This window comes from Ovis canadensis, chromosome 2 (genome assembly GCF_042477335.2).
Source record: "Ovis canadensis isolate MfBH-ARS-UI-01 breed Bighorn chromosome 2, ARS-UI_OviCan_v2, whole genome shotgun sequence".
NCBI lineage: Eukaryota > Metazoa > Chordata > Mammalia > Artiodactyla > Bovidae > Ovis > Ovis canadensis.
Window position 1 is genome coordinate 48,391,190 of NC_091246.1, and position 21,240 is coordinate 48,412,429.

At 39.4% G+C, this 21,240-nt stretch overlaps 1 protein-coding gene across 3 annotated transcripts in view; it reads right to left on the bottom strand.

Moving 5' to 3' along the window:
* The window catches only part of STX17 (syntaxin 17), a 68,996-nt gene extending 55,497 nt beyond the window's left edge, over positions 1–13,499 (bottom strand). Inside the window, exons 1-2 of one of the 3 annotated variants that reach the window (XM_069576063.1) lie at positions 13,444–13,499; positions 2,175–2,360 (exon numbers count right to left, since the gene is read on the bottom strand). In XM_069576063.1, the coding sequence (XP_069432164.1) occupies positions 2,175–2,297 (123 nt within the window). In that variant the 5' untranslated portion in view covers positions 2,298–2,360; positions 13,444–13,499. Of the gene's footprint in view, positions 1–2,174; positions 2,361–13,022 lie in introns of all 3 variants that reach the window. The other 2 variants (XM_069576064.1, XM_069576065.1) reach the window with 2 other exon arrangements.
* Between the last annotated feature and the right edge of the window lie 7,741 nt (positions 13,500–21,240).

Below are 21,240 nucleotides of genomic sequence, written 5' to 3' on the forward strand. Positions count from 1 at the left end.
CTATCATGTGTAATAAAACATAATGCTGAAGGACCTATGGAATATAGTCCCAGGTGTCCACAGCACACTACCCTCATTGTTTTCAGATGTTGCACAATCACTCTACTAAGGCTTACCTTCAATTTCCCTTCAGTCTGACTTTCTTCTTTTAAATTCATATTGGATGACTGATGGCTAACATAATAAATATTTTATCTTTCTACACCCTTCTCTCAAGAAGACTATCTCTTTTTGAAAATGAGGCACTGTTAGACACCTGGACTCTAAATTTAGTTCTTAACTCTATTGTCCACAGTAGAGGCAGTGGCTTTTTAATGTTTTTACACTGCCATAAAGTATCTACTAAAATATGCTATTCAAACTTATATAGATTAAAAAAAAAATCACCATTAAAACTAAACTAGAAGTCCTACAGATAGAATGATCAAGATTATGGACTAAAACATAGCTCAGTGTAAGTCTAACTGCTTAGCTTCAGACATCACCTATACAGTAAATTATTCTGATACCATCTAAAAGTTTCTCAAAAAGTAAAATTTTCAGAAAATGCTAGAGGAAAAATTGTTCTGGCAGAAAAAGATCTATATAACTCTAGAATAATTTTTTTTCTGAAGTTTGGCACAGCAAATTAAATCAGTAACAGACCTGTTTCTATCCCCACCCACCTTTCTCCCAGGGTTCTGGCCTTTCCATCGATTATCGGGTGGTACATGTGGCTAGGATCTGAGGGTAATGACAGCAGGCATTTTGTTTGTGTAGAATAAATACAAAAAAGGGGCAATTTGCCAAAGGGAAAAATGTCAAAGGCAAAATAGGACAATGAAAGAAAGAAAGTCTTAATAGACCACAGTCCACTTATTTCTTCCTTTCAGAATCAATTCATTTGCCAAATTCTTATCTTGTTAACTGAACACTTTCAACATAAGCTCAGGACTTTGAAACACACCTTATCAAACCTCCCACCCAGATATGATTGATCAAAAGTAAACAACTCCATTTCCATATTGTTACAGTGTTAAAAGAACACGCCTTCCTTATTAATTAAAACATGGAATCTTTATTTCTGCTTACCACAAGAATAACCAGTTTACCAGACAACTCCTTCATCCTTAAAAGTCATAATACTTATCATGGAGAAAGAAGAAAGAAACTAAAAGATTATGAAATGTTAATCTTGAATTCTATTCATATTTTCATTGAAATTTTCACCTTATTTTTCTTGGAACTTACTTTCTAAACTTTTACAGAAGACTTAAGTACTAGAAAGACAGTTGGTATCCACGAAATAAAAAGCTGGCACTCTTCTTACTTGTATAAGGTACACAGTTGAGGGTGATAAATACCGTTTATACTGAAAGGCTTAACGACCACTTCCACCTCCCACCCACTCCCAGCCAAAAAACATTTAATGGAGGACCTCACAACTTAAAATTTGTACCGGGGGAGGTTCTCCTGAGAGATCAAATACCACTGATTTGGCCCACAGCAAATAAGACAACACAACCTGCCAAATCCATGCTCAGTACACAGTAAACTTCATGTCCCCATAAATGCCACAACCATTCCATCAGACCCTAGCTGGGCCAGGTTCTATGCAACCTCCACCATAGTCCCTGAAGCTAGTTCTTCCCCCTACCTATCTTGTAAGCTGACCTCTAGCTAATATTTGGGCTTTAGGGTTTCCTCAAAGGGAAGCCATGAAGCTGGGAAATTCTCTCATATCAAACAATGATTTACCTCTTTAATCCAAAAGCACTTGAAGAGGACAGGAGTTACTGATGAACACAACCTCACAGTTAAGAAAACTTGCCACTGGGTGAATGAAATTAAGGCAAGCCCTTTAGTGGAAATCCATCACCTTCATATTATAGTCAACTATCAAACAAATTCTAATTATTAACTGCTAATTCATCACTATGTACAACTAAAAAGGCATAGATTCTGTTCTTATATCTTTTCATTAAAAAAGAAATAATATGAGAGGAGTATTTGTAGAACAGAAAAAATGAACAATGTTGTTAAATCAACAAGAGCTACATGTTTTAGCAAAGTCTCTTACCTGGGATTTTCAATGTAGGTGAAATGCACAACAAATATAAATCAGAATATGTAACCCTTTCTTTAGAAGGAAAAGAAAAAACTGGAAAAAAAAGAAAGAAAATGAAAAAGCTCACCTTCTCAATATTTATCTGGTGCTTTCTTAACCTCTCCAGATCTGTTGGAATTACTATCTTAGTAAATTTCTGGATAGCTGGTTCAAGACGCCGTAATTTCACTTTTTCTTCATCTTCAGACATCCTAAAAAAATGCTGTGTCTCTCCTACTTGCAACAATTATCTTCTCCACTCATGTAGAAAAACCTAAAAGGGAAATATTTAAGAGTTTCAAAAATTAACTTCCATTATTTTTAAAAACCAACAATTAGGTAATTTTATAAGATATTCTGAACATATACTCAACTTGAAGCTGAACCTGAGTGACTTGTTAACAAACTTAAAAATGTTTTTAAATTTATTTATATTAATTAAAGGATAATTACTTCACAATATTGTGATGGCCTCTGCCATACATCAACATGACTCGGCCACAGGCATACATGTGTCCCCTCCCTCTTGAACCCCCTTCCCACCCCATCCTTCTTAAGCTAAGCTAAGTCACGTCAGTTGTGTCCGATTCTGTGCGACCCCATAGACGGCAGCCTACCAGGGTCCCCCATCCCTGGGATTCTCCAGGCAAGAATACTGGAGTGGGTTGCCATTTCCTTCTCCAGTGCATGAAAGTGAAAAGTGAAAGTGAAGTTAAGTCGCTCAGTCGTGTCCGACTCTTAGCGGCCCCATGGACTGCAGCCTACCAGGCTCCTCCATCCATGGGATTTTCCAGGCAAGAGTGCTGGAGTCGGGTGCCACTGCCTTCTCCACCCCATCCTTCCTACAAGTCAGGTATATTCACTTTAAAATGTTTAGAGATTAGGAAATAGAGAATAAAACAAAATCAATGATCATCTCACTTACAGTTAGCTACTCTTTCCATTTTTCCTCCCTCCCATCCCCCTATTTTTTCCATTTGATGTATGTCTTTCCAGGTCTTTTAAATATAATATATGCATATAATATATGCATATATAATATATGCATATAATATATGCATATAATATATGCATATATTCAGAAAACCAGAAGCATACTGTTCAAGTCTTCATCACCCAATGTATCTTTGACAGTGAATAATGTTTTCTAAACAGGTGTCAACTTGCAAAACTGGAAGAAAACATTTTATTCTTAACATCTCTGCTGAAATATAAACATTTCTCTTGAAATATAAAAGGCAACTCTTCTCATTGATGTTCTTTAAATTGCCTCTTCCCTTTCTTACAGAGTAATTAGCACTGTCTATAATCAATACAAGTAACCAGTGACAGAGATGGAATAAGAACCCAGTATTCCTGAGAGTACAATCAAAAGCTCTTTCTAATTCACCAGTAGTTTCTCTACCAGTGTGGCAGAGAGTCTAGGGTTATGTATTTGGGGTCAGAGTAGGTGATGATAAAAGCTGTCAAGTGGGCAGGCTCCAGGACCCCATACCTGCTTCAGCTTCAGAAAATTTTGTTTCATTATTTCATAAACTTGAACTTATTTGATTTTATGTAAATAAAGGTTCTCCACTGCCTAAGTAAGCTTGAAAACCACTCTTGTACATCATGTTTTCATGCTATCTAATTAGCCACAACCTCTCCCATATTAAAAATAGATAAGTTGACTATGTTAATCTCATTGTATGATGGTATCCTAGACTGAGGTGCACAGAGATAAGGGTTCAGGACTTTGAGGAGTCACTGAATCTTTACAAAAAAACTAGGACTATTTTTTAATTATTTCAGAAGATAGAAGTCAATTGCTTTCATAAAATTATCAAAACACTCTATCACTCCACAAACATTAAAAACTATTACTTTAAATAATGTTTCTCTCTTTGAAGTGTTGGTTATACAAATTATCTTATCCACCAGAAACTTGGTCTTTACATTTGATCTAAGTTTGAAAACAGAAAAGGAAAATCTCCAGCCACCATAAATAAAGTCTAACAGCTACAGTGGTTAGTGGACATTAGAGTGCACAGGAAAATTCACTGTCAAAAGAGTTGGCCAACAGACCCAACAAAATGGGAAAATTCATAGCTGAGGGTCTAGAGATAATAATCTAAAAATGAAATTAAAATTTGTACATTTTAAAATAAAAATATAAAGAAACAGAATTTTTTTAAAAAATTAGATATGAAACACTAACAGGCCAATCTGAAAAGAAACCAAGTAAAAATTCTACAAATAAAAACCTCCAAAGCTGGGCTAAACAGTAAATTTTGTAGCTGAAAAGAGAACTATTGGCTGTAAGCTATCAGTCAGAACAAAGGAAAAAGGAAAAAGAAGATAAACAACATAAAGGATAAAATGAGAAGCTCAATAACAAGTAAGAGTCACATTCCAGTAGTCATGTATGCATGTGAGAGTTGGATTATAAAGAAAGCTGAGCACCAAAGAATTGATGCTTTTGAACTGTGGTGTTGGCGAAGACTCTTGAGAGTCCCTTGAACTGCAAGGAGATCCACCAAGTCCATTCTGAAGGAGATCAGTCCTGAATATTCATTGGAAGGACTGATGCTGAAGCTGAAACCCCAATACTTTGACCGCTTGATGTGAAGAACCGACTCATTGGAAAAGACCCTGATGCTGGGAAAGACTGAAGGCTGGAGAAGAAGGGGATAACAGAGAATGAGATGGTTGGATGGCATCACTGACTCGATGGACATGAGTCTGAGTAGGCTTCAGGACTTGTTGATGGACAGGGAAGCCTGGCGTACTGCAGTCCATGGGGTAGGAAAGAGTCAGACACGACTGAGCAACTGAACTGAACTGAAAAGGCACTATTCAAAGAGAATATGCTAAGAATTAAGATGTAAAATTTCAAACTGAAAATGCATATAAGCACCAAGCAGCATTAAAAAACACAAATTTACCAAAATACACAGATGGGAAATTTCATAACATTAAGGAAAAAGAAAAACTACTTTAAAAAGCAAAGCAGATATAAAAGACAAACTAAAACAACAAAAGCAGCAACTTTTCATCAAAGCAACACAGCAAAAGACAGAAATATCTTCAAAGTAGTGATGTGATATATATCCAGATTATTAAGAAGTGAGAGTAAAATAATCATTTTCAGACCTACAAAGACCAAGTTTATTACAAAGCCCTTCATTAAAAGAACTACTAAAAGGCATGATTTAACAATAAAGAAAATAAACCCAAAGGAAAAGAATGGCAAGGAGCAAAAAAAAAATAATAATAATAAAGTATACTGTTACTGGGTGAACAAAGGAAGGTATGAATAAAAGAACAAATAAAAGATTTATTTTGAACAACCTGATTAAATAAAAATGTTTCCATGTAACTATTTTTCTATAATGTTTTTTTATAGCAGCATAGCATCACATTACATGGAGGTTTGATCATTTAATCACCTAATGTTGGCTATTTAGGATGTTTCCAATTTTCCTCTATTATAAACTACACCACAGTGTAATTACCTTCCTTACACATAAGTCCATACAACCATCTATATGATTATTTCTTTAAAATAAATACCTGGAAGTAGAATTAACAGGTAGACACATTTTTTAAGGCTTTTAATATTAGAAATCCCAAAAAAGCGTGTGCCTATTTACGTTCCCACTAGCAACATATCTGGAGAAGGACATATCAAAGTGTCCATTTATCTGGATTAAAGACTTAAATAAAAGACCTGAAGCCATAAAGCTCCTAGAAAAAAACACAGACAGTATACCCTTTGCCACTGGTCTCAGCAACGTTTTTAGATCTTTCTCCTCAGGAAAGGGCAACAAAAGCAAACAAACAAATAGGAGTACATCAAACTAAAAAGCTTTCTCAGTGAAGGAGCCCATCAACAAAACAAAAAGGTAACCTACTAAATGAGAAAAGATATTTGCAAATAATGTATCTGATAAGGCATTAATATCCAAAATATATAAAGTGAAAGTGAAGTTGCTCAGTCGTGTCTAACTCTTTGCAACCCCATGGACTGTAGCCTACCAGGCTCCTCTGTCCATGAAATTTTAATTGAAACAACTCAATATCAAAAAATAATCCAATTAAAAAATTGGTAGAGGACCTAAATAGACATTTTTTTCCTAGGACACATGAAAAGATTGTCAGTATCACTAATCATCAGGGAAAAGTTAGTCAAAACCACCTCACACCTGTCAAAACGGTTATCATCAAAAAAGACAAATAATTAATGCTGGCTGCTGGCAAGGATGTGGAAAAAAGGGAACCCTTATGCACTGTGGTAGGAATATAAATTGGTGCAACCACTATAGAAAACAGCATGGAAGTTACTCAAAAAATTAAAAATAGAACTGTCATATGATTTAGCAATTCTAATTCTGAGCGTTTATCTGAAGAAAATGAGAACAGTAATTGAAAAGATATATGCCCCCCTATGTTCACAGAGCATTATTCACATTAGCAAGATATAGAAGCAACCATTAAGTGTTCGAAGACAGATGAATGGCTAAGGAAGATGTGATACACACACACACACACACACACACACACACAATGGACTATTACTCAGCCACAAAAAAGAATGAAATCTTGCCACTCGAAACAAAATGGATGAACCTAGAGGGTATTCCGTTAAGTGAAATAAGTCAGAGAAAGACCAATATCATATGACTTCACAAATACCTGAAATTTAAAAAGAAAAACAGAATAGAAACAGATCCATAGATACTGAGAACAGACTGGTGGTCACCAGAAAGAAGGCAGTGTGGTGGGTGAAATGGGTAAAATTTCCAGTTATAAAGTCATAGGGATGAAGGTACATCACAGAAAATTTAGTCAATAATACTGTAATGACCTTGCAGGATGACAGATGGTTACTAGACTTATCATGACATTAAATTCATAATGGATAAAACTGTTGAATCATTATGTTGTATACCAGAAATAAATACAGTATTTTATGTCAAATATACTTCCATTTTGCCTTTTCTGTTACTTGATACTGCTGGAATCAAGATTGCTGGGAGAAATATCAATAACCTCAGATATGCAGATGACACCACCCTTATGGCAGAAAGTGAAGAGGAACTAAAAAGCCTCTTCATGAAAGTGAGAGAGTGAAAAAGTTGGCTTAAAGCTCAACATTCAGAAAACTAAGATCATGGCATCTGGTCCCATCACTTCATGGGAAATAGATGCAGACCCTTATGGCAGAAAGTGAAGAGGAACTAAAAAGCCTCTTGATGAAAGTGAAAGAGGAGAGTGAAAAAGTTGGCTTAAAGCTCAACATTCAGAAAACTAAGATAATGGCATCTGGTCTCATCACTTCATGAGAAATAGAAGGGGAAACAGTGGAAACAGTGTCAGACTTTATTTTTGGGGGCTCCAAAATCACTGCAGATGGTGACTGTAGCCATGAAATTAAAAGACGTTTACTCCTTGGAAGAATAGTTAGGATCAACCTAGCGAGCATATTCAAAAGCAGAGACTACTTTGCTGACTAAGGTCCGTCTAGTCAAGGCTATGGTTTTTCCAGTGGTCATGTATGGATGTGAGAGTTGGACTGTGAAGAAAGCTGAGCGCCGAAGAATTGATGCTTTTGAACTGTGGTGTTGGAGAAGACTCTTGAGAGTACCTTGGACTGCAAGGAGATCCAACCAGTCCATCCTAAAGGAGATCAGTCCTGGGTGTTCATTGGAAGGACTGATGCTGAGGCTGAAATTCCAATACTTTGGCCACCTCATGAGAAGAGTTGACTCACTGGAAAAGACTCTGATGCTGGGAGGGATTGGGGGGCAGGAGGAGAAGGGGACAACATAGGATAAGATGGCTGGATGGCATCACTGACTCTATGGGCGTGAGTCTGAGTGAACTCTGGGAGTTGGTGATGCACAGGGAGGCCTGGCGTGCTGCAATTCATGGGGTCGCAAAGAGTTGGACACGACTGAGCGACTGAACTGAAACTTCAATTTTAAAAAATGTTAAATGTCCATTTATCCATACTCCAACCATTATCTCATATTATCATTCTTCTTAGACATTCAACTGGTGACAAAAAATGGTGTCTCCTTATTTATTCTGCATTCTTTAAGTTACTAATAAGATTGATTTATTATCTATTTGCATGTCTTCTTTCATTAACTGCCTGCTTGTGCTATAGGGAATGTCTTTCTCTTATTATATATAATACATAATAGTCTCACAAATTATCTATTACTTGTCTAACATCATTTCCTAGTTTATCCCATTGCCTCTTGCATTTTCTTCCACTATGCAGATTATTTAAGAAGCTATCTTTATATATACTATTATTCCCATCAAAATGGTTTTGAAAGTACCTGGTATTCAAACTGGTATTCCAATGCTAAAGGAACTAAAACATGCCTTCACATGTCTCTTCTACACTACTTCTAATCCTATCACTCTAGTCAAACAGCACAATATGCATAGCATATTACAAGTGTCTTATTTGGCCTTCCTTTAGTCTCTTTCCCCTCTCCAATCTTCCCCCATAGATTATCACCAATTAATATATCTAAAACACCAAAGGCAACATGCTCCTCCTTCGGACAAACACTTCCAAGAGTTTCCTATTATCTGAGCAAGAAAATACAATGTTCATAAGTAATCCACTCATTCTATTGAAATATCATCCAAATCTCTACTTTTGGCTTTGCAAGGTGTTCCCTCTGTCTAGTCACTCTTTTATAGCCCATCTGCCTCTCTCAACTGTATGTAGCATTTGAGATACAACTCAAATGATTCTTCTTTCTCTTCCATTAATCAGTTTTCGGTATACTTGACAAACCCCAATTATTGACTATTTGGCTTATCTTCACTGTTCCCCTATGCTATGATGACAGCTTTCTTTTTTGAACTCAAAAAGTGTTATTTCCAGGTCAGAGTACATGACTTTGCCCCTTAGCATTTTGTGCTGAAGGAAAAACCTGCTGCTTCATAAGGGCCATCTTTCAGGGCAGAAGTTCTGGCCCAAGAGACTTTTCCATCTCCTGGTTTCCTTCTAGAGAGTGCTTTTTTCTTCTCTCTACCATTTCCATTTCCATAAAAGTATAATAAAATTTCCATATAAAACTAAGAAGAGACCATAACATTCAAACAACTGCATAAGGCATAGTGTTACTGCAACAAAATTGTCCAACAGTTACTCTGATGACAAAGTAGCTCAAATAACATTTGTAAACTATTATGGGAAGGTCTTAATACAAAATGTGGCTTAAGAGTGTGACTAAATAAGTTGAAAATATTTTCAGCATTTCTTGATTTTTTAGTCAAAAAACTGGGAAATATTTCTGGTATAATTCAAACACAGGATACAAAATATACTTACATTAACATCACAAATATTTAAAATATGCTTATGAAAAAGCTAGTGGGAACACAAAAATGACTAATTTCCCAAACTTCTGCAGAGTTGTATTACTTTTGACTTTTTTTTCAAGTGTAATGGAATATGTGGGGGAACAGAATTGTATCATGACAATGATGGTCGATACACAATTAAAATACATTTATCAAAACTTACAGAACTGTATACCACAAAAGGTGAAATTCTGTACATTAAAAAACAAAAACAACAAAATGTGGGGGAACCCACAATGAAATACAAACTATAAAAAATAAACTGTATTACAAATGAACATAACCACACTGAAAGCAGTGGTGGCAGAAAATAACTAATACAGGTGACTTTGGAAAACAGATGCTGGACATTGGTATCTAGATGTGAGATACGGGGCTTCCCAGGTGGTGCTAGCAGTAAAGAATCTGCCTGCCAACGCAGAAGATGTAACAGACGCAGGTTCGGTACCTGGGTCAAGATCCCTGGAGGAGGGCATGGCAGCCCACTCTGGTATTTTTGCCCGTAGAATGCCATGGACAGAGGAGCCTGGTGGGCTACAGTCCATAGGGTCACAAAGAGCTGGACATGAGTGAAGTGACCTAGCATAGCACCGCACAAACTAGATAACACAAGGTTAAAGACAACAACAACAACAAAAACTACACACAACTCTACTGTTCTCTAGTTAGTAAATTTGTTTCTCATAGGACTATGGGTTAGGAATTCTGAACTAACAATACATTATGTATATTACTAGGATTGAACAAATAAAAAAAATATATTTTGTAGAACACAAAAGCCAGATTTCTCACTGTTGAAGAGAGAAGTTACAAATAAGGGGCAAGACTATAATGAACAATGTGGTATTTTTCTAGAAATAGAAGTATCAGAATAAACTCCAGTTTAAAAACATACATATATATATATATAACATGTGTATATATATAATTACATGTGTATATATATACACATATAAACATAAAAATAAAATATAAATCTTTGTAGATGCATGGGTACATATGTGTGTGTGTGTATATATATATATATATGCCTGTATCTCCATGACACAGATACACAGTTGACCTTTGAACAATATGGATTTGAATTGCAAGGGTCTACCCACAGGGAAATTTTTTCAATAAATACTACATGATCTACAGTTACTTGAATCTGCAGATACAGTACTGCAGATACAAAAAGTCAACTATGGAACCTCAGTGATTTTGGTATCTGCTGCAGGTCCTGGCGGAGAAGGCAATGGCAACCCACTCCAGCACTCTTGCCTGGAAAATCCCATGGACGGAGGAGCCTGGTAGGCTGCAGTCCATGGGGTCTCGAAGAGTCAGACACGACTGAGCAACTTCACTTTCACTTTTCACTTTCCTGCATTGAAGAAGGCAATGGCAACTCACTCCAGTGTTCTTGCCTGGGGAATCCCAGGGATGGAGGAGCCTGGTAGGCTGTTGTCTACGGCAGCCTAGAGTCACACAGAGTCGGACACGACTGAACCGACTTAGCAGCAGCAGCAGCAGGTCCTGAACAATTCTCTTGGATACTAAGGGATGACTGTATAGCTAGCTAGAAATATACACATTTATACATATACAATGGGCTTCCTTAGGTGCCACTAGTGGTAAAGAATATGTCTACCAATGCAAGAGACACAGGAAATGCCGGTTTGATACCCGGGTCAGGAAGATCCCCTAGAGGAGGAAATGGCAACCCATCCCAGTATTCTTGCTTGGAGAATCCGATGGACAGAGGAGTCTGGTGAGCTACAGTCTATAAGGTTGCAAGATGTTGGACATGACTGAGGGACTGAGTGTGCATATATATAAAATATACACACACACACACCCCTTTCTAGATGTCTTCTGCCAGGTACTAGAAACAATGATATGCCAGTAGCAATGAGCACACCTAGAGCCCAGATCCTTTGGTGTTTAAATAGTACTCTCCAAAAAAGAAACCAGGGGTCTTTGGAGAACTGGTGGATTCCAGGATAGGGAAAATGTTAAGAGAAGCCTGAAGCATCCTATGAGGCCAAAAAGTAAGGTAGTTTGAAAAAAAAAAAAAAAGGCGGTCAGGGGGTGGATGGGAGTCTATTAAAAGGGCACAGGAAGCAATCTGAAAAAAAACTTCCAATGGATGAAGCTGGAACAACTTGAGACATAAAATAAATAACAAAAGTGTAGGAAAATAACCAATAGAAAAATCAATGAGTCCATACTGATACAAAAAATTAATAAAGAAATAGGATAAAGGGACAGCTCTTCCTTACCAAAAAATTCCAATTAATAAATTAAGAAGGAATGGGGAAACAAAACATCACTGTAATAATTACTGAAAGCAAGATCCATTAATGGATGCTAAAATCAGCAAATTAAAGCTGGAGGGTAAACAGGATATCTGAATGGTTTAAAAGTTCTACCCCAAGATACTAACTAAATACAAAGAGGAAAACAGTTATTTTACAGTAGAGAATCCCAGCAGATACTACCTTAACCAAGTGATCAACAATAGTGTCATTTCATGCACTCCCTTATGATAAACTATTGAGAAAGGCAAATACACTTCTGTGGTATTAACAAAAATATACAACCGTAATGTCATTCTGAGAAAACATCAGACAAAGCCCAACTGAAGGACATGCTACAAATAACTGACCAGGACTCTTCAAAAGTGCAATGGTCATGAAAAACAGGAAAAGACTTCAAAGTTGTCACAGATTGTAGACGACTAAGGAGGCATGCCAACTAAATGCAACACAGGATCTTAGATTGGATCCTGAAACAGAAAAAGGCCGTTGATATAAAAAGTGATGAAATCTGAAGAAACGGTGATTTAGTTAACAGTGTTGTACGGAAATTAATTTCTTCCTTTTGGTAACTAACTGTATTATAGTTACATAAGATGTTAACATTAAAGGAAACTCTAGACAACTCAGATACTTCTGTAACTTTTTTGTAATTGTAAAATTATTTCAAAGTAAAAAGTCTTTTAAAATAATATGTGAACTGTTTCACATAAGACAGGTCAAACATTCAGAAGTCAAAGAACTGCAATCATATTCACGGCACTTAACACTTGTGGCGGGCGAGAGGTGAGGGTGCCAGGTGCTTTACAAACTTAACCTTGAGTGCTTACAACTATTACCAGCTGAGCATCATACTACTCAATAAGGAAAAAGTACTGGGATACTAACCAAATTACTTAAGGTTATTTATAAGGGAAAAGCCCGTTTCTCAGGAAAAGTCCAAAATTGCAGGCAATGTCCCCTTCCAAAAAAAGTGATGAACACCTTCCCACATTTGCCTACGCCGGTGGCACCAAATTCCCTCAAGCATGTCGCCTAGTGTTTCTGACTGGGGGAAGGGGTACTGACTTTGGAAAGAAAAGTCAAGGCCCTTGGATCGACCTCCCATATGATCTGTTTTCTGAGCCTCCGATTCCGAATTTTAAAAAGGGGGGGACTTCGATGTGGGGCTTTCTGCGATCCACCGCCCTCTCGCCGGTCTGGCTGACAGGAGGCTGGCTCCCACCTCGCGCCCCAGGACCTCCCCTCACTTCCCTTGAGCCTCGTACCGTCCCTCGCAGTGTCATCCACCGCGCACCTGGGCCACAGAAACCAAACGCCGTCTCCCCTCACTCCCGCCCAGGAACGGGTGCCCGGGCCAGCCTCTGGACCGAGACTCCGGCTACCCTGACGACCTGGGACCCACAGTGCGTCAACGGGCAGGGCAGAAGACGGAAACTTTTCCACCCCGAGACCCGGGAGGCCGTCAAGCTCGCCCGGTCGGCAGCCTCCTTATACCCGCTTCGAACAGCGCCTCCACAACCGAAAACGCCACTTCCAGAAGTCGAGTAGGGACCCCACAGCGCTCGCACTTCCGACCTGATGCCCTGCTTCCTGTGGGGTGTCCCTCCCGCGCCGGGTGCTGGCACCCTGCCCACCACTTCGGTCACGGCCTGACACCCCTGAGGCGGCTTCTCGCGAGCCCCTTACCTCCCGCCGGGGCGCCGAAGGCTGGTAGGTGCGCAGGGCGCAGGCGCAGGGGCGACGGGGGCGGGGCGTCGCGATAGGCGGACGGTGCTCCGCCACGCCCCCTCCCGCCCAGGTCCTGCCTTGCGGGGTGTGGCCGGCACTCCGGGGTGTACAAACGGGGTTGCCACTCTGGACTATTTTACAAGCTGGTCTTTATTTGCTGTGGGGCGGTAACACTGGAGCTAGGAGGAAGGAGACGCACAATTGCTTTTTAAGTCTGTTTTTTGTGTTTTAAGTGTGAGACAAGTCACATATGTATAGCCTTTTACATTTTGCAATCTTTTTCTGTCCCATTTTCCGCTCTTTAGGAATTTTACTGGTGGGCTGGCGGGATGTTGTTACCTCTTCACACAGAAACTGAAGCTCAGAGAGGTTATACCTTCTCCCTGTCGCTCTTCCCCCAAACCCCAAACCCTCTGAGGTGGACAGGGCACAAGTTTAAATGTAAAAGGGACAGAAACTGAAGTTTAGACTAGTGTGTTTCCTCCCAAATATGTTAGGCCCTTAATGCCAACTCCCTTGTTCCAGTTTTATAGATAATGAGACTGAGGCTCAACAAAGAGTTTCCAATGACTCACTCCAGTTCAGCCAGTTAGTGACAGAGCTGGAACTTCAACTGGCTTTCCTAATTTCCTTCTCAAGTTCTTCCAGTTATACCAGCTGCTACCAATGAACAAGCAGATGGTCGGCTTTGAAGCCCTGTCCAGTTCACAGGTCCTCCTCCCTCGATGGCCTGACTTCCAGATCGAGCCTTTTCAATTTGTATTTGAATATTCAAATAAGTTTCTCAGAATGTACCCACTGATTATATTGTCCTCAGAAGCCATAGCTTAGGAATCAGCTTTTAGGATATTCCAGTGGAGTGGGGATAGAGGTCAAAATTGGGGACCAATGACTATTACGGCTCTGTAAGAATTGCCTTGAAAGGCATTTCTAAAATAAAGCAGAAAACCTGCTAAGCATTTCAGGTTTTCTTTGTGGGTATCACAAATGCTGATTTTTGTTGTTGTTGTTGTTTTTACTCTAGGAATGAGGTACTTATAAGATTTTAATTCTAAACAGAAAAATTAAAGTATTAGGCAGTACCATGGGAAAATGTTTTCATTTGTTTTTTGTGCAATGGTCAGTTAAACAAGAGCTACTGAAGTAAAGGTCATTTGAGTTAAGTTCTGCAACAGCTACCCCAAGCACACTAGGGAGGTGTGACATACAAGGATTGTAAACTTGAACCTAGCCTTCTAGGTGTTTATGTATATGTTTGCTATAAGTCAGGTATGTCAGGGTAACTGGATAGAACTTTTTTATAATTACATTTATTTATTTTTAATTGAAGGACAATTGCTCTATAGTAATGTGTTAGTTTCTGCCAAACATCAACATGAATCAGCCATACATATATCTATGTCCCCTCTCTGGAAACTCCCTACCTCCCTCTCCAGCCACCCCTCTAGGTTATTACAGAGCACTGGTTTGAATTCCCTGAGTCACACAGCAGATTCCCATTGGCTTTTTTACATATGGTAATGTATATGTTTCCATTTTACTCTCTCCATACATTCCACCTTCTCCTTCCTCTACCCTGCCCCATGTCCATAAGTCTGTTATCTATGTCTGTGTCTCCATTGCTGCCCTGCAAATAGGTTCATCAGTACCTCTTTCTAGATTTCGTGTTGTTGTTCAGTCTCCCAGTCATGTCCAACTCTTTGCGACCCCATGGACTGAAGCACGCCAGGCCTCTCTGTCCCTCACCATCTCCTGAAGTTTGCCCAAGTTCAAGTCGATTGCATTGGTGATGCCATCCAGCCATCTCATCCTCTGATGCCCTCTTCTCCTTCTGCCCTCAATTTTTCCCAGCATCAGGGACTTTTCCAATGAGTCAGCTATTGGCATCAGATGACCAAAATACTGGAGTTTAAACTTCAGCATCAGTCCTTCCAACAAGTATTCAGGGTTGATTTCCCTCAAGATTGACTGGTTTGATCCCCTTGCTGTCCAAGGGACTCTCAGGAGTCTTCTCCAGATTTCATATATATGTGTTAATATACGAAGCAACAGTTAGAACTGGACATGGAACAACAGACTGGTTCCAAATAGGAAAAGGAGTACGTCAAGGCTGTGTATTGTCACCCTGCTTATTTAACTTATATGCAGAGTACATCATGAGAAATGCTGGGCTGGAGGAAGCACAAGCTGGAATCAAGATTGCCGGTAGAAATATCAATAACCTCAGATATACAGATGACACCACCGTTATGGCAGAAAGTGAAGAAGAACTAAAGAGCCTCTTGATGAAAGTGAAAGAGAAGAGTGAAAAAGTTGGTTTAAAGCTCAACATTCAGAAAACTAAGATGATGGCATCCGCTCCCATCACTTCATGGCAAATAGATGGGGAAACAGTGGCTGACTTTATTTTTCTGGGCTCCAAAATCACTGCAGATGGCAATTGCAGCAATGAAATTAAAAGATGCTTACTCCTTGGAAGGAAGTTATGACCAACCTAGATAGCATATTCGGCTTGCCAACAAAGGTCCGTCTAGTCAAGGCTGTGGTTTTTCCAGTAGTCATGTATGGATATGAGAGTTGGACTGTGAAGAAGGCTGAGCGTCGAAGAATTGATGCTTTTGAACTGTGGTGTTGGAGAAGACTCTTGAGAGTCCCTTGGACTGCAAGGAGATCCAACCAGTCCATTCTAAAGGAGATCAGTCCTGGGTATTCACTGAAAGGACTGATGCTGAAGCTGAAACTCCAATACTTTGGCCACCTGATGCAAAGAGCTGACTCATTTTAAAAGACCCTGATGCTGGGAAAGATTGAGGGCGGGAGGAGAAGGGGACGACAGAGGATGAGATGGTTGGATGGCATCACCGACTCGATGGACATGGGTTTGGGTAGACTCTGGGAGTTGGTGATGGACAGGGAGGCCTGGCGTGCTACAGTTCATGGGGATCACAAAGAGTTGAACACGACTGAGCAAGTGAACTGAACTGATACAATATTTGTTTTTCTTGGATAGAACTTTTTAATCTAACAGTTTGTTAGCTTGATTTATAATCTTTAAATATTTAGACATATGGTGTGTGGACCTCTTTTTGTACTCTTGCCTGGGCCCTGAAGTTGTTAGGAGCAGGCCCTGCTGCTACTAGCCAACATTTTCCTGAGGTCTTATAAACCAGGAGGACAAACAAAACAAAACAGCAATAAATAAATGGAAAAGAAGAAAAATATTCTTTTTAGGTATTATGATTGCTTTCTTGGAAAACCCAAGGAATTAACTGAAACAAGTAAAGTGTCTAGAAAAATAGCTTTCCTAAATATCACCTATTAAAAATGTAATGAGAGAAAAGATCAAATAGCAGAATTTAGTTTGTACTTGTAAGGATTTACAGGAGCTATTTGAAGAATTAACAATAGCTAAATGGGGTAAGAGTGAAGGGAGGGATTTCCAAAAGGCCTGAGGAAACTCTGGGGGTAATGGATATGTTCATTATCTTGCTTGTGGTATTGGTTGCATGGGTGTATACATGTGCTGAAACTTACCAAATTGTCCACTTTATATGTATGTTTACGGCTTGTCAACTATACCTGAATAAGGCTATTTCTTGAGGCAAGGTGTGTATTTTCATTTACTTAGAACCTAGCACCTTTCTTGGAACAGACTAAAGAAACAATGTATATACACTATATGCAGTAAGATCCCCTGGAGAAGGAAATGGTGACCCACTCCAGTATTCTTGCCTGGAAAATACAATGGACAGAGGAGCCTGGGGGGGTACAATCCATGGGGTCACAAAGAGTTGAACACGACTTAGCATCTAAACCACCACCACATAATTGTTCCAGTTAGAGCAAGTATATGAAGAAACTGAGAATCAAATTCAGATTTGGCACAGTAATATAGACCTCCTAGGTTATCTTCCTAGCCCATTCCTTTTCTGGGAACTGCTTCTCCCCCAACCCCAGGTCTGCAGGCCATCAGCAGATCTGGCGGTCACTTTATACAGGTGACCATATGCTCCTGACCATAGCAAACTGGTCCAGGAGGAGACCCCTGACCCAAAATAGAACAATAAGAATCTGGAATTGAGATGGTTTGTTTCTTGAATGGAGAAAATGCTCACAGAAGAGCTCCTGGTAGCTGTGTTTTTTACTCCATAGACTGCTGAATCAGAGGAAGCCATGCTGCTCATAGAGTCCATTTAAAATTGTGGAGAGATGATTGTATATATATCCTAGGTCATGTTGTTTAAAAAGATTTTTTTAACTGTAGGTCATGTGCAAAAAAAACATTTGAAGCCATTACCTTCACTAAGTTTTTTTCTCGCCATGAACTACTGAAATATCTACTGTAGTTCTAAATGTATTCTACTTCCAACCATCTAGCATTCTAACATTCCAACCATCTTGTGAACTGAGATGAAAAAAGGTTAAAAATAAAGTGATGATAGTGGCTAGCTTTAGCATTAGATTGGGGATTCCCTCACAGCTCAGTTGGTAAAGAATCGGCCTGCCATGCAGGAGACCCTGGTTCGATTCCTGGGTCAGGAAGATCCCCTGGAGATGGAATAGGCTACCCACTCCAGTATTCTTGGGCTTCCCTTGTGGCTCAGTTGGTAAAGAATCCTCCTGCAATGTGGGAGACCTGGATTATCCCTAGGTTGGGATAATACCCAGGAGAAGGGAAAGGCTACCCATTCCAGTATTCTGGCCTGGAGAATTCCATGGACTGTATAGTCCACCAGGTCGCAAAGAGTCAGAAGTGACTGAGCGACTTTCATTTTCACTCAGCGTGAGATTAGCTGGGAGAGAACATGTAACTTTCTGGGGGTGCTAGAAAGTTTCTGTATATTGATCTGTTGTGAGTACATGTATGAAAATTTATCACCGAAGATGTGTGTATTTTGTGTGAGTTATACCGCAATAAAATAGAAAGAGCTAGCAATCTTTGATTTAAAAAAAACAAAACAAAACAAAACAAAAAGTAGTCAAAGATACTTCCTTAATATCACTTCTATTACCTCACTTTGAAATAGTGGTGAAATAGCAGCAGTAATCCTTACCCTCTTTAGAGACCTTCATCCCTTAGAATATAAAATGAAAAGCCACAAGAGATTGAAAGAGAGATGGGTGACAATGATAAGATACACAAAAAAGAAACAGTCTGTAGCACATTCAAATTTCTAGTTACAGCTCAATCCTGAGGCTTAGTTTAACCCCATCACTTAGGTCTGGTTACACCCCCAAGCCTCCTAATCCCCTGCCCCACTCCAACTTTCATGCCTTTCATGGTTTTTTATTTTTCTTTAATTGCTTAAGCTAGCTCAAGTGAACTACTTTCAAACAAGAAAGTTCTGTTGTAAACACAAAATTCCGTTTGTTTCTATTATCTTATAATATCATCTTAAACTTATAGACAGTGTTCACCAGCTTTAGTACTTAAATCTTTTCACTTTCTGCTTTAGCATCTCCCCCTGCTCCCCATACACACACTGTCATCCAACAATCTGTTCATAAGTATTAAGACTATACGGACCTTGTTTTTGTTGTTATAAGTCGCTAAGTCGTGTCCAACTCTTTTGCAACACCATAGACTGTAACCAGGCTCCTCTGTCCATGGGATTTCCCAGGCCACAACATTGGAGTGGGTTGTCATTTCCTTCTCCAGGGGATCTTTCTGATCCAGGGATTGAACCCATGTCTCCTGCTTGGCAGGCGGATTCTTTACCACTGAGTTACCAGGGAAGCCCAATAGAGACCTTGCAACAAACCAAAAGGAGTGAACTCTGCAGGCATGGAACAACATTAGAATTCTCCAGGTATCAGCTATTCACTACTTAGGAATTTGATAATTATTTAACATGCTGCTGCTGCTGCTGCTAAGTTGCTTCAGTCGTGTCCGACTCTGTGCAACCCCATAGACAGCAGCCCACCAAGCTCCCCTGTCCCTGGGATTCTCCAGGCAAGAACACTGGAGTGGGTTGCCATTTCCTTCTCCATTGCATGAAAGTGAAAAGTGAAAGTGAAGCCGCTCAGTCGTATCCGACTCTTCACGACCCCATGAACTGCAGCCTACAAGGCTCCTCCATCCGTGGGACTCTCCAGGCAAGAGTACTATGCAAAATAGCTTAAATGCCCAGACACCTGTCTAAAGACTCCTTCCCTACTTTTTTGTTCTTTTAACTATCTTAATTATTCTCAGAACTTAGTGCATCCAACAATTGTTGCACAAGGTAGTATTTATAAAACCGTGCTTAAAGAACTTTAGGGGCAATTTAAACAAATTTCAAGGGTAGTTTTAACATCATCATTTTTGCTTTATCAGTGATTTTAGTTCCTTATATGCACACCCCTTACCATCCAACTCACCTTCAAGATGCAAATTTATACTATGCTCACAACTAAAACACAGTAAACTTACTTAGCATTAAAATGATATTAGAAGTGAAGAAGTGAAGTCACTCAGTCATGTCTGACTCTTTGTGACCCCATGGATTGTAGCCTGCCAGTCTCCTCCATCCACTGGATTTTCCAGGCAAGAATACTGGAATGGGTCGCCATTTCCTTCTCCAGGGGATCTTCCTGACCCAGGGATTGAACCAGGGTCTCCTTTGTTACAGGCAGATTCCTTAACATTTGGCATTTTACAAGGCACCTTGGATTTTGTAGTACTTTAGTTATTACTTGATAGATATTCCACATGAACCCAACCTTGCTTTCTGACTTTATCTCTCATTATTCCTCTTCAAGCATACTCTGTTCTAACCAAAATGAATTCCTTAGAATTCTTCATCCCAGTCTTTTTCCCAGTCCTACTCCGTGCTTTCCACCTGAAATATTCTATACTAATTTCCCTTCCCTCTCTGCACATCCAAAACCCACTCATCTTCCTATAGTCCCTCCAAATGTGACCTCTCCTAATTTTTCTAGAATTTCTAGATTTAAGGCCTCTACCCACTAAACACCCAGGTTATAATCTGAGCCTTTTTTGACACATCACTGTCTTCATTTTATTATAGTAATCTGGTATCTTGTTGCCACCTCCAGTGTTTTTCACCCTTTTCACTGTCATGACACAAATAGAAAATGATATTTATAAAGCAAAACTGAGAGAGAAAGCTACTCTCAGCTGCTGCCACTGGCTCAGTTGCACTGTGGGCTGGAAAATTTAATACTTCTGTACACCTATGACATATTCAAGCATAGGGGTTGAGAAGCTGTCTTGAACTGCCCCATGTTAGAACATAAGGTCCCTGAGGACAGTTTCCATGTTTGCTTATCTCAGTCTCCACCTACAGATTCCAGTTCAATGCCTGGTATCTGTAATAAATGAATAATTGAATAGATGTAAATTTTCTTTTACAGAGTTCTGAGGGCTTCCAGTTTCAGCTCTGACATGTAAAGAACTTAAAGGTCATTACTTCCATCCTTACAACAAGAAAAAAAGGTGAATAAACTTAGTTTTTTAAAAAAAGGTAAATTAACTTGCCTTTCTTGGACTCATAATAGAATTGAGGTTCAGGGCAAACTGCCCCTCCCCCACCAAATCTGGAGAGGCAGGAAAATACAGAGAATCACATCTAAGATTAGCTTATCTGAAACAGAAGCCACTGGAACCTTAAGCTGCTGGAAGCCTTTAAGTAGTAACTTTGACAAATCCCCACCTGACCTGCCTCTTGAGAAACCTATATACAGGTCAGGAAGCAACAGTTCAAACTGGACATGGAACAACAGACTGGTTCCAAATAGGAAAAGGAGTACATC